Below are 13,165 nucleotides of genomic sequence, written 5' to 3' on the forward strand. Positions count from 1 at the left end.
AAGCGTCGTTCCAACTACGTCAATGGAGTAGCAATATTCGTGTTACAAATGTCTAGCAGTAGTGATGGTTTATTATTGTCAGTACACTTCAAAATTAGGTTAAAAAAAGGCAACCCTTCATAGTTAAAAAACAGGCCCTAAAAAGTTGCCGCTGTATATATAATATCCTAAGCAATATTGGTTCTTAGCCCTCTAACCATTCTTAGCCCTGAAAATTCAAGGTGTCTGTAAAGGGGTATTATCAAACAGAGGTATTCCGAGTTAGACCCTTTAAAGAATTACTAGACCCTTTCATGAAGGGTACTACAAGTTTGAACATACCCAACAAATCAGATTATAATTGTTCAGAAAATCCCACAGATGCCACAAAGAATTGAGCTTACATCGGAACCAGTGAGAAGACCTCAGTCTTCCGGAAGTTCATTGATCAGAAAGATCCAAAGAGCATGTAAATCCACATTACCTGAACCAGATTTGGGTCTTAATCTAGACGTAGCCGATTTTATCAACTCAAAGCAAGGAGCTACACCAAGGGAAGCGGTCCTGACGATTGGAAAACTAATAAATAATGGCGACACCCAAACGGCTGTTTTTGCCCTTTCTCTACTAGATGTCTTAGTAAAAAACTGTGGCTACCCACTGCACCTACAAATATCCAGAAAGGAATTCTTAAATGATCTGGTGAAAAGGTTTCCAGAACGGCCGCCTTTGAGGTACTCTAAGGTCCAACAAATGGTTCTCGAAGCTATCGAGGAATGGTACCAAACTATCTGCAAACACGCCAGTTATAAGGATGACCTTCAATATATTAGTGACATGCACAAATTATTGAAATACAAGGGATATGCCTTCCCCAAGGTTGAAAGTGAAAACTTGGCGGTATTAAGACCGAATGACAGACTAAGGACCCCGAGTGAGCTACAAGAAGAACAGGAAATAGCCCAAGCTGCCAAATTAGAAGAATTATTAAGAAGCGGTAAGCCGGACGATTTGAAAGAAGCTAATAAACTGATGAAAGTTATGGCAGGTTTTAAAGACGACACTAAATTAGCTGTCAAACAGGCGATCAATAATGAATTAAACAAACTTAAAAGAAAGGCAGATTTGTTCAATGAAATGCTTACTTCTACCGATGAACCCGACCTAGAAAACGAAACTGTTCAAGAACTGTATGGCGATTTAAAATCTGCGCAGCCAAAGTTCAAAAAACTTATTGAGGAGGAACATGATGACGATATGCTAGTTGAAAACTTATTGAAATTTAATGAACTGGTGCTCCAACTGTTAGAGAAGTACAGGTCAATAAAAGGTGTAAAAGGTGAAGAAAAAAGTTTCAACAGCGCGACAGAACCTTCAAAAGAGGTTAGCTTAATTGATTTTGGTGATGATTCAAGTTCGAGCGCTCCTCCTGCCCCATCCTTGAGCAAATCACCACAGCCGATCGAGGATCTCTTGGGCGACTTCAATGACCTAAGCATGTCATCATCGTCAAAGCCCCAAGAAAACACCACCAGAACTACTAATCTGTCCAATAATAATAAATCAAAGACTGCAGACATTGATTTATTAGATTTTTACCCGCCATCTCCAGAAAATAAAGCTTCTGAATTTCCGGATACCAACTCGTTTGATTTACTTAGTGATTTGATGGATAACTCGAATAGTTCCAAGAAAAGTATTCACCAATCGCAAAGGCCAACACTTCACGAATCTGATTATTTGAAAATTGATTACGAAATAGTTCGCGAGTCACCAACAAAACTAAAACTAGCCATATACTACTCCAACCTAAGCAGTGGTCCGATTACTGATTTAGCTTTTCTATTGGCATCTCCTCGAAATACTACTTTGTCTTTGCAACCACAATCAGGCAATTTTCTTGAAAATAACGCGAAAGATGGCATAAAACAAACTGCTTTCATCGAAGGAACTCCTTTAAATTCAGACAAGGCTATCAAGTTGAAATGGAAAGCTAACTACAAAGCCATGGATGCAGCAAGAGAAGAATTTGGCACGGCAACTTTATCTAAAATATGATTTAGACAAGTCAAAAAAAAATTATATTCAAAGTGCGAAAGGTATTACTATGTTACGTGAAGAMAACATATCAATAAAAAAGTAAGTGACTTTACTTTAATAAAGCATATTATGTACAATTTATAAAAATATTAATGTAGATCTACCAAAAAAAAAAAAAGAAATAAAATGTCAAAACTTGAATTCGTAAGGTCGTAAAGTGTAATGATTACTTTTGGAATCTTTGTAAAATCTCCTGTGGTGTTGGCGATTTTATTTTTGTGGCAGAATTGATGTTTAAAAGACCAGATGGGGTGGCTTGTGATGGGGATGCGTTCTGAGTTTGGGGCACTGTTTGAGATTGAGATTGTGGCTGTGGCTGTACTTGGTTGGACTCTTCCTGTGATTGCATCCTTTGCTGTTGTATTTGTTGCTGCTTCAGCTGTTGTTGTTGCTCTTTCAAAGTTCTGTAGTAATTTTTTGCAGCTTTCAAAGCTGTGTCAGGAGTAAGTTCAGGTTTCTGCTCCAATAATTTTCTTGAGTAGCTTTCAATAATATCTTGCTCAGTATACTGTTTCTGATTTTGCCTAGGAGTTGATGCTTGACCACTTCTAGGCAAATTCGCTGATGCGTTACCATTTGAAGGAACTGGGCTTTGAGCTCTAGATGAATTACGAGCTTGCAGACTTTGTTGTTGTTGCCTTTGTTGTAATCTGTTTTTTACCGTTCTTCTCAATTGAATGTCTCTTCTCAATGCTTCGTCTCTTTGAGCTTTTAAAAGCGACATTTCTGCTGGAGTAGGGACCTTCATGTTTTTACAGTCTAAAGGTTTCCTTGGTTGAGTTGGATTGGGACGTGGTGTATTTTCTCTTTTCTTCATACATTTCCTAATGGCCTCAAACATGCTGGCCCAACGTAATCTTCTATGACCCCTTTGTATGGATTCCATATTTACACCTAAAGGTGAGATTCTTCTATTCTGTCTTTGTTGAAATTTATGTGCTTCGATCAGCCATTGTTGGGCGCCATGTGCTCTAGGTCCTTTAAGATCGCTAAAATTAAATCGTTCGTTCAACTGTACAAACCGTTCAAAACATTGCCATGGTGTTCTACGTTCAATATTGGACAGATAAGAACAGGTAAGATGATGTGTCATATGTGCGCTAATCAATTCCCAGTTGTAGCCATAGGTGTTAATGTTTTTAACCAGTTCCTGGTCATCCTCGGATAACCATATGGTAGGCGTTCTATTCTGAAGATAGCGTAAAGAGGGCACCGCTGGTGGCCTTAAATAATGATTTCTTCTATTACCGTAAAACATACCGCGCCTTTTGCTCAATTGAGATATTGACGGTTCATCGTCGATCAACTGACGTTCAAGTAGCTTATAAAAACCATTGTCATCCAATGTCACGACTGATTTAGAGATGGGAATAAATGGTAAAGGTTCGTTTTTATTGGGCACCTCATCATTAATACCACTATATACAGGTAGATCCTGCACCAATGTTTTTTCAAAGGCATTGAATTCATTCACAAAGATTGTGAGTTTGAACGGAGAAGCTAAAGCGTTTCTTGGTTCTTCTGTTCCTATCGATAACGATAATGCAGCAGCTTCATGTGGAGTAGCAACAGCCTCGTTAAACGAAGAAGGTTTTCTCAAAAGCAGTTCGGTGTCAATTGAGGGAACGACTCGGTCATTGTGGCCTACTTGAATCGGGCCACTATGCCGGAGATCAAGATCGTTGCTAGATCTTATTTTATTATCATCCTTATCATCATCATTATCATCATCGGCAGCAGCAGCATGATCATTAGAACCAGTATCGTTAGCATCCGTGGAAGTGTTAGCGCCATCGTTACCAGGTGTACTGATTTGCGCATCCTTTGTTGAAATTTCCGATAGCTTATTCGAAGATTCGACTATGCACCCATCACTCGATGGTGTAATTCCTTCGTCTTTTGTTATTATTTTACGCCCCACACAACATATTTCACCGTAATTCCAGTAATCATTTACTGCCTGAGCCATTGTGGCACACATGGCCATTTTGTATTTTTGGCCTTCTTTAAAATCAGCTTGCATCCATTTAGCTTCTTTCAGAAGAATGTTTTGATGAGAAATGTCTTGTTTCCAAGGATCAATAAACCTTTTCGGTTGCCTCAAAGACCATAATCCAAGTCTTCTTAATTCCTCTATCCTTGAACCCACGACCGTTATTCTGGCTTCGTTTAAGGCATTGTTTATTATATCAGTGGTTAAAGTCTTGTGAGCTCTTGGTATCAGATTTATAAGTGGCAACGTTTGAGACATGTATTTCAATTCTGCTAAAGGCAGAGCCTGGGGTATTTTTGATGGCATGTAATCGTTCATCAACAAGAAAACGGTCTCTGATGCGTCAATATTATCTTCGTTGAAATGATCAGATGTCTCTACCTTTTTTCCCATGATGGTTTTTATTAAGGGATCCTTAAATTTCTCCGTAGGTTCGATAGTAGTGGGATCCGCCGGAGGGTATTCTATGTTCTCATAGTAAGCGTAATGTGACAACGCACTGGGCACTGGTGGACGTGGTGATATAGGCAGTGAAGCCATCTCCGATCCATTAGAAGATTCTAAGGATTGAGAATGCGTCTTTTGCCTTTTTTCAGGCCGTTGTTCTTCACTACCTATAGGTGACTCAAACGGTCTTTTGTTCCATCTATCTCCAGTTTTATCAACAGGTGTTAAAGAATCCATTATATTTTCACGGATTGAGTTATTGCGGTTCGGCACATAATGGTTTTCGGGATTCGCTGCTATCTTTTCGGCACTGTCCTGCAGTTCGGTGCCTATTTTAGAGTCAGTTGGAGTCTGGTTAGATATATTGATCAGACTCGCTTCCTTAGATTTTTTCTTTGTCTTAGAAGTCACGGCTAACTGCAGGAACTTCGGCAGCAGTGCGTCGTCAAATCTTGTACCCCTTCGTATGTCATTTTTCTTCAAGAAGCCATCTATTTCCTTCCGGAGCCTACTTTCGTCTGTTAATTCTAGCAACTGATTCAAGCGAGACACACAGTAAAGTTCAGTTAGCTTCCTGTCTCTTTCCTCGATTAAATCATCTGTTTTATCCAGTTTGCTCCTATCACTCGTATTGTTGTCACTAGCAGGCACAGAACTGGATACTGCTGACCCTGAGCGTGAGGACATAATTGTAATAAAGATGTGTGTTTTTAATCTTGATCTCTGTCGACGATCTTTATCCTCTTAGTTCGGCGGCTAGCACCTACGGGTAATACTTCGCCTTTCACGATTACGCGGCGGCAGCAAATGGGCAAAAAATCCTTATCCCTTCTAACGGTTGGAGGGGGTGAGAAGAGAAATTTCTTGACTTGCGGTGCAAATACCTGTATGAGTCGGCCCAAATTTATCAATGCTTCGGTGCCGGTTTTGTTTTGTAAGGTCCAGAGTAAAATATCTTTCTTAAAATTATGATTTTATTACACCCTGCACATTATATGCTATGTATTTTTATCTATAACACACGAATTTGAGAAGACGATCGCCCAAAAAAATTTTCAGCGGTGGCGAATTTGTTTTTTCCCGTAGTGGACTACAGGCCAGCCGTGCACAATGACTTCTCTGTTGTGATGGCTGCTTATTACGCTTGCTTGCTCGTTAGTATACAAAAGATAAACTAAACTACCTTAGGTGAGGCAGAGTTAGTAAATTTTTCTTCTTTTATATTACCAGGTGGAAATTTCCGTTTCCAATTCGTTGATACTTTTGACAAGACCTTCGTGATCAAGAATCATGTATGAGCTAATAACACCTTTTCTGGCTTCTGATTCGAAGTGAATCTTGGCATGCTTCTCAAAAAACCTATCTTCCTCATGGAAGTAGTCCACTTCGTCAGCCTTTACTCTTTTTTTGGACCTCTCGTACGTATTTTTGTTCTTCTTACTAGACTCGGCATCATCATCTGTGTCGAAATTTACTTCATACTTCCTGGTGACGATGACATAGAAATCATAATGTTTATCATCTCCAAGTGCTGCCGTGACGTCCTCCAATGTAATCTTGTATAAAGGTGGAACGACTTCCGGTGGCATGTTAATTAGTCTTTCGCTGATGACCAAAGCACAGTTTTTGTTGCCGCTATCCGAAATAGTTTGAAAAAACGTAGACAGTCTCATGTCCACTTTCTGTAAGTATTTTGCATAGTCACTATTGCGGTTAGCTTTGAAGTCAATGAAAGAAAGAAAACAATAAGGATCAGATTCTTTGCCATCTGTTTTGATTGTGGTAGTTGGAGAGCCTAGCATCAAATCTGCCAGACTGCTCAGTTGAATTCTGGTACTTTCTTGAGGTCCAAAGAGTTGACGTGACAAATTCTTTAAAGCGTGGAAATCAACATCTGGGTTACCACTGAAGAAGTCGAAATCAATATTCACGATCTCTTCTTCCCCATTTGGCTCTTCTTCGTTTTCTGAATCGGTACTACTTATATCGATTTCAGATTCCTCGCTGCCATTTTCTTCTTCTTCTGTATTTCTTCTTTTCCTATTCTTTAAATCATTCAGTTTAATAGCTTCTACCATATTGCAAGCTTGCTTCAGATCCTATGAAACTTATTGATTTTCGTAAACAATCTATGTCTATATTGTACTTTACTAGCAGTTTTTCATTCCTGATCTAAATTTTTTTCGAGCTTAACCTCATCGCCATCAATACAAAAACTAAAGAGTCCGTGGAAAATGACCACTCTATTGTACGATCGAACTGTTCTACACTAAAAGTCAGCACTCACCACTGCAGTACAACAGCCAAGTCATTCGAATAATCGTACTATTTAAAAGGGCTCCGATCACTGCGCTCGGGATTTTTAGGTGAAGCATCTGTCTTTTTTTTCAAAAATCTTTACAATTGTATTCTTACATTAGTTTAATGCGAATAGAAATTATTCATTACATATCCATCATTCAAATCCATTATTTCCCTAAATGTTCAAGTGTCAAAAAACCAGCACTATTAGCAAAAGCGTAAAATTTACCCCCCATACTTGTTTCGCTCCATTTAGTGCACGTTATATTAATCCCATGTGGATCTATTTTAGCTTTGCTCACGTCATTAACTGTCAATGGATAAACCTCATAAGCACTATCCAGTCTGTACTTGTCATCCTTCATGCTGTAATCCCATTTCCAAAGTCTCAATGACTTTTGAGTGGACGAACTGTTTTTAATACCATGCAAAAGGCGCCTAGCTGCATTCGTTATAACTAGACCCCCATCAGCGGATCCAGCAAGAACCATTGGATGTAATCTTGAAACTCCGATGGCCGTTATAGTTGTTTCCCGTGATACTAAAGGATGAACAGCAAAGGCAGCTCTCGGTGGGACAGCCCTTAACGAACTAGCACCATCCGAATAGATGTACGAGTATATTTGAGGACAATAAACAACTGGAACCAAATTACTTCCCCTAAATCTAGAGATCGTCGTCTTTGTTGTAGCTATGTCTTTTGGATTGAAAACATAAAAGAAACCATCTACAGAAACTGTACTGATAACGGTATCCTCAAAATCAGAAAAAGCTACCGAGATGGATAATACATAGGAATCATGGAGTTGTTCGTAAAACGATGGCAACTCTGGATCGCTCAAGTCGAACTCTGCCACAAATCCATTCTTGAAGCCACAAACCACCGTGGTTGAAGATAAGAAGTCAAAAGTAGTTATCAAACTGTCCGCCAAAGACAAAACCAAAGACGGCTTCTCACATATCTTAAAGACATGAATATCACTAACGCTTTTAATGATCTCCAAAAAATTAACCGACCCTTCTTGGCTAACAAATGATAAACAGCCAACCAAATGAGATGCGTAACATCCCTCATGCCATTTTAGGTTCCACACTTCACCAAATGAGTGTACAATAGTTTGATCCTTTACGAACTGTAAAGTAAAGGTATTCAATTTGAAAATCTGTATACAGGAGGAGTGCTTCTCTCTATCAAACATTTCCAAATGTTCATTTAAAGGTTCATCCATGTATTGTGAGATTGCAACGGCTAGATACTGATAATTTTCATTTGTATCAAGACCTTTGTCTACATTGAGCCACGCAATATCTGTTACTAAACCTCCTACATTGTAAACGAATCCAGTTCTTTTGCCATTAGGAAGTATCGGAAACTCCATCCTGTCATCAGTAGACATCGTTGCATCGACTTCGCCAACAAGTAATTTCAATCTTTCTTTTCTCAATTTCACCATATTCTCAAACTCTATCTTAGTAATCTCGTGGTATATAGTCTTGTTTTTATCTCCTATAACTTTGTCATATACATTTTCCTTTGTATAAGGAGGTTGTGGACATACAAAATATGGGGAATCGGGCTGAATATTCTCCAGTGGAAAATCAAAAATGCTTGTCTCAAAGCCTTCCTTAACTTTTGCCAACTGCAATAATTTTTCTCTGTTGAGTCCATAAATTCTTTCAATCTTATCCCTCGCGCTGGAAAGATCCTTTAAAAGTCTGATAGGGCGACCTTTCTGTTCCAAACTTGATCCATGAGAGCGTTTATTTTTCGGTACTTTATCAGCTGAGCTCTTCTTTGCATTTGTTTTCTTCGAAGCCTTTCTCTTACCATTTGATTGATCAGAATTGCCACTTTTATTGCTATTTAAATCTGACACTCCTTCTTTGGAAGCCTCCAGCTCCTTATCGTCTTCCAAGTCAACATCATAATCGTCCTCGCTATTGTTTTCCTCGTTCACGGTGAAATCACTATCGCCGCCGTCGTCCTGGTTACTGAGACGCTGAGTATTTATCGTATCATCCACATCAACCGTCATCAACTGCGCCAGGTTCGCGATTGCCTTCTTCGAGGCGTTTCTTTTAGGTCTTTTACTTCTCGGATCATCAGATGCGCCTCCACTGGAACCATCCAACGCAACTTGAGGTACCACGGCCTTCCTAGGTCTTCCTCTCTTCTTTACAGGTACTGACGCCATCGCTTACAAAGTATTTTCGTGTTCTATATCGTACCAGAATTAGTGTAAAAAAAAGCTGCGAACAATCGAAAACAACATTAACTGATAGAGTGTTCCTAAAATGTAGAAACTTAGCTTTATAGCACAACGCTCAATTTTTTGTATCTCTTGTTAGTCGTTCGTAATAATTATTAAGATGTTGTTTATCTTCTTTTGCAGCGTAGGGTTTTCGAACCACAGCCTTCCGGGTGACACCATACCCTTCCGTATTTCCCTACAGTAGACAGCAAATTTTGACTGAACCTAATAGCAATAGTAATGTCAAGCATTGAAGAATTAGCATGCCTGCCTACTCTGCGATAATATATATCGCTGGGCGCAGTGACGATCATACTTGAGAATAGAGGGTGCTTCAATAATTTCTGTAAGAAGTCGCGAGAACACCCTGCGGTATCAAACAACGAGAAGCAAAAAGGAGAACCCTTTACTTTATACCCGTAGGCGAATGACTGCTAACTCTAAAGACAGTAGCGTCGCTTTGAGCAATATTGATGCCATTAACACAAGTATTTCCGATGATGATAGCGACGACTTCTTTATGGATAATTCTTTTGATGAAAATGATTACAATCAGAGTGACGATAGTAATGAACGAAATGTCATAATTGATTCTAAAGTTACAGATTCCCAGCCCCTTCATTTATCTCTGTCAGCATCTGAAGAGGAAGATAAAAATGTAAACCAGCAAAGTCTTTCCGATAGCGAGTCATCTAGTGAAAGTGCGAGTTCAGCAAACATTATAAAACTCAAATCAGACAAGCCATCAGGTAGGACAAGAGGAAGATCTATGATAAAAGAATCTGTGGTTGAAATAGAATCATCTGGATCAAGGCAAAACAATAACAAATACCATCATAGATCAAGATCAAGGTCTAAATCGAGTATAAGATCTTTATCGCCTGAACAAAAATATAAACGACAGAAAAACTCACTATTAAATGCTTATGACGAAAATGATGATTTCTTTAAAGAGCTTGCTAAGGAGGCTAAGAAAACTACTAGCATGTCAAAAGATTCAACACCCGATCAGCCCAAACGAGTTTATAACATAAAGTTTTTTTCTAAGCTAGAAGGAACTATAAATAAGGCCGTTCAGGTAAAAGTTTTGGGAAAGTACGAATTTTCAAAAATACTACCTGCTGCATTGGACGGGCTGATGAAATCTTATAAAATTCCTAAAGTCATGAAGGATATTTACAAAGTAGAGAATGTGACTCTTTATTGGAACAATGCAAAGTTATTAAATTTTATGACTTGTAACTCTTTGCATATTCCGCAAGATTTTGAAAATGAAATATCTGACATCGATATTACTGTCGTCTCGAAAGAGTATGAAAAGAATTTTGAGGCAACTTTAGAATCAAAATTGAAAGAGGAAGAAACAGCAATGTTTGCAAAAGAACGCCAAGAAATGGAAATGAAGTTAGAAAAAAAGAGAAACGAGCGGGAAGAATCTGAATTCCGTGAATTTGAATTTGAATTAAGAAAYGTCAAAGAAACAGAAGAATTGAAAGCAACAGAGACAATTATGAATGAACCTTCTTTACGAGAAGGCAACTTGATAAAAGAAAACAAAAATGGCGATAATGAAAAGGTTATGAAAATTGCCCTTATGGGGCAAGATAATAAAAAGATTTATGTGAATGTTAGAAACTCTACGCCATTTTTCAAAGTAGCTGAATATTATAGAATTCAAAAACAACTACCTCAAAAGGCGAAAATCAAACTACTGTTTGATCATGACGAACTAAATTTGAATGAATGTATAGCGGATCAGGATATGGAGGATGAAGATATGGTCGACGTCATTGTCGAGTAGACAGGCTTTACTAAAAGGCTAGATACTACCACTATATCTAATATTATATGTTTATTGGGGTGCTAGAAACGCACATCCGAGTTTATGCAGGGATGTTCTTATATGAATGACAAACTTGTCTTGTGGACGAAATTTCATTAAGCCATTACGATTCTTGCCTTAAGGGCGAAGTTTCTGGTCTTACCATTTGTTTCTAGAACACGTTACAAAGTAAAGTAATCTTTTGCATTAAATGTTCGAAGAAATATTAATTTCTCCATCTTGATGCTAAGATTGTGACACCTTGATGTGTTCTATCATGTGGGCGTATTACAGGAGTGTGCTGAAATATCACCTACTTGCACCTGTTGTCATATCATACATAAAAACGTAAAATCTCTTCATGACTAAACCATGATAATGATTTTGAGAAGTAATTATTCTATCACTGCTGGAACACGAGCTAATTATCTCAGATGGTAATGCCTCAGCATGGTAATGCCTCAGCATGGTAATGCCTCAGCATGGTAACGATTCCTTTTTGTTGGAATAGGTGACTACGGATGTACACTTAATCGTATAAATTAGAGTAAGTAAACTCAAAAATAATTTATATATCTATTCTTATTCGATATGAGAAAAGAATGTAAACGAATAAACAATCTGGTGATTGTTGAAGATGAAAGATGTATTAATTGATATTTAAGGAGACGACTTATACCAGATACATCATCATACGACTCTGGACTATGCCTGAACCATTGGTTTCATATAACCAATCAACGTATGTATTATCTATAACTTTCTTATATAATAATAAAAAAGAAATGCTTATTCTTAATTATTGCAACTTACTAAATTAACTAAATATCAACACTAGTTATCAACACTTTTATAAGTAGTTTACCATAGCCAACTTGTATAACAACTGGTTGGTAAAGCCCTAATTTGTTGGAACAAGATTTAACTATTGTCCATCTATTACTAATATATACGGTGTTAAAAGATGACATAAACTACAAGACCAGTAAGTTAAGATTCAAAGTGTCGTCAAAATTAATGGAAGCTGAAGCGCAAGGATTGATATTGTAATAGGATCAATGAATGACAACATATAAAAAGAGGAACAGAATCATTTATAATATTATGCAAAATTATTAATTCCTCTCTGTGGATTCCTAAATCCATGAGGAGAATCTCGAGTATAATCTATATACATAATATTATAACATTAACAAATAATGGAATCCCAAAGATCATCGTACAATTTAAGTGGTTATTATAATTGAATTTAGTTCGTGAGAAAAAAAAACTCCTACTATTATGGGTCCAGAGTACTTTTAGAGCTATGATAATATCATTAATATGTAACAATTATATCATAAAAAAGAGCCTTGTTGGCGCAATCGGTAGCGCGTATGACTCTTAATCATAAGGTTAGGGGTTCGAGCCCCCTACAGGGCTTTCTTTTTTTCTCTTAAAAATAGAATAGGATCCAGACGTTTATCGAAATGTAGCTAATAGCTGCATATGTTTTTCGCTCCAAGAATTTACTGTGCGCTTCTACATAGAGGATTCAATTGTGGAAGAAACGAAGAGGGAAAGAAACGACAATATGCAAAATCACTTCGCAAGACCCTGCTGATTTTATAAACTGGGCAAGAACCTAAATAGAGTGGTTATTTATCTCTGCACATGCCCCGTTGTATCATGTGCTGACAGATTGAGATGCTAATGATGTTAAAGCATATTCAGTTAAAACACTTCAGCTATTTAGTCATTATGCACGAGTATATTTGCAGTGGGTGGCGAAATCAATGGTAAGTTCTACCTTTTAAAGACTTGATGAAAAGGTACATACATCATGCATTGTGATAGTCATACTGACCAAGTATCATTGAAAACAGACAAGACATGAGTACGGATACTGCTGCTGCACAAGCCCAGAATAAAATAGATTCTACGAAAAAGAAGAATGAGGAAGTAAATAAGAAGTCTCTGGAAGAAGACGATGAATTTGAAGATTTTCCTATCGATACATGGGCAAATGGTGAAACGATAAAAAGTAATACAGTTACACAAACAAACATATGGGAAGAAAACTGGGATGATGTTGAAGTTGACGACGATTTTACCAATGAATTAAAGGCCGAATTAGATAGATACAAACGAGAAAATGAACAAAAAGCTACATAATGCTATTTATAAATAAGACAAAAGGAAAATCGCTTCCATAGAATTACTCTAATACAATTTTCTATTCGTGGCCTATTTTCCCTAGGTGTCTAAATAATATTAAAAAAAAAGCACGTG

At 37.7% G+C, this 13,165-nt stretch overlaps 6 protein-coding genes and 1 non-coding gene across 7 annotated transcripts; 4 read left to right on the forward strand and 3 right to left on the reverse strand.

The window, feature by feature from the left end:
- Nucleotides 1–360: 360 nt before the first annotated feature.
- On the forward strand, nucleotides 361–2,037 carry GGA1 (ubiquitin-binding protein; the record flags this gene model as incomplete). Its single annotated transcript, XM_018363767.1, has 1 exon — nucleotides 361–2,037. The coding sequence occupies one exon, from the start codon at nucleotides 361–363 to the stop codon at nucleotides 2,035–2,037; it is 1,677 nt and encodes a 558-aa protein (XP_018223896.1).
- Nucleotides 2,038–2,245: 208 nt separating this feature from the next.
- EAF1 (Eaf1p) lies at nucleotides 2,246–5,206 on the reverse strand (the record flags this gene model as incomplete). Its single annotated transcript, XM_018363768.1, has 1 exon — nucleotides 2,246–5,206. One exon carries the CDS (start codon nucleotides 5,204–5,206, stop codon nucleotides 2,246–2,248), a length of 2,961 nt encoding a protein of 986 aa, XP_018223897.1.
- Nucleotides 5,207–5,742: 536 nt separating this feature from the next.
- Nucleotides 5,743–6,597, reverse strand: BCP1 (protein-transporting protein BCP1; the record flags this gene model as incomplete). The annotated part of the gene is made up of 1 exon (XM_018363769.1): nucleotides 5,743–6,597. One exon carries the CDS (start codon nucleotides 6,595–6,597, stop codon nucleotides 5,743–5,745), a length of 855 nt encoding a protein of 284 aa, XP_018223898.1.
- A 390-nt stretch (nucleotides 6,598–6,987) lies between these two features.
- Nucleotides 6,988–9,015, reverse strand: TFC6 (transcription factor TFIIIC subunit TFC6; the record flags this gene model as incomplete). Its single annotated transcript, XM_018363770.1, has 1 exon — nucleotides 6,988–9,015. The coding sequence occupies one exon, from the start codon at nucleotides 9,013–9,015 to the stop codon at nucleotides 6,988–6,990; it is 2,028 nt and encodes a 675-aa protein (XP_018223899.1).
- A 484-nt stretch (nucleotides 9,016–9,499) lies between these two features.
- Nucleotides 9,500–10,873, forward strand: ESC2 (Esc2p; the record flags this gene model as incomplete). Its single annotated transcript, XM_018363771.1, has 1 exon — nucleotides 9,500–10,873. The coding sequence occupies one exon, from the start codon at nucleotides 9,500–9,502 to the stop codon at nucleotides 10,871–10,873; it is 1,374 nt and encodes a 457-aa protein (XP_018223900.1).
- Nucleotides 10,874–12,243: 1,370 nt separating this feature from the next.
- Nucleotides 12,244–12,316, forward strand: DI49_0540. Its single transcript has one exon. It is a non-coding gene; the product is annotated as a tRNA-Lys (tRNA).
- Nucleotides 12,317–12,766: 450 nt separating this feature from the next.
- SEM1 (proteasome regulatory particle lid subunit SEM1) lies at nucleotides 12,767–13,048 on the forward strand (the record flags this gene model as incomplete). Its single annotated transcript, XM_018363772.1, has 1 exon — nucleotides 12,767–13,048. One exon carries the CDS (start codon nucleotides 12,767–12,769, stop codon nucleotides 13,046–13,048), a length of 282 nt encoding a protein of 93 aa, XP_018223901.1.
- Between the last annotated feature and the right edge of the window lie 117 nt (nucleotides 13,049–13,165).

Source organism: Saccharomyces eubayanus, chromosome II (genome assembly GCF_001298625.1).
Source record: "Saccharomyces eubayanus strain FM1318 chromosome II, whole genome shotgun sequence".
In the NCBI taxonomy this organism is placed as follows: Eukaryota; Fungi; Ascomycota; class Saccharomycetes; order Saccharomycetales; family Saccharomycetaceae; genus Saccharomyces; species Saccharomyces eubayanus.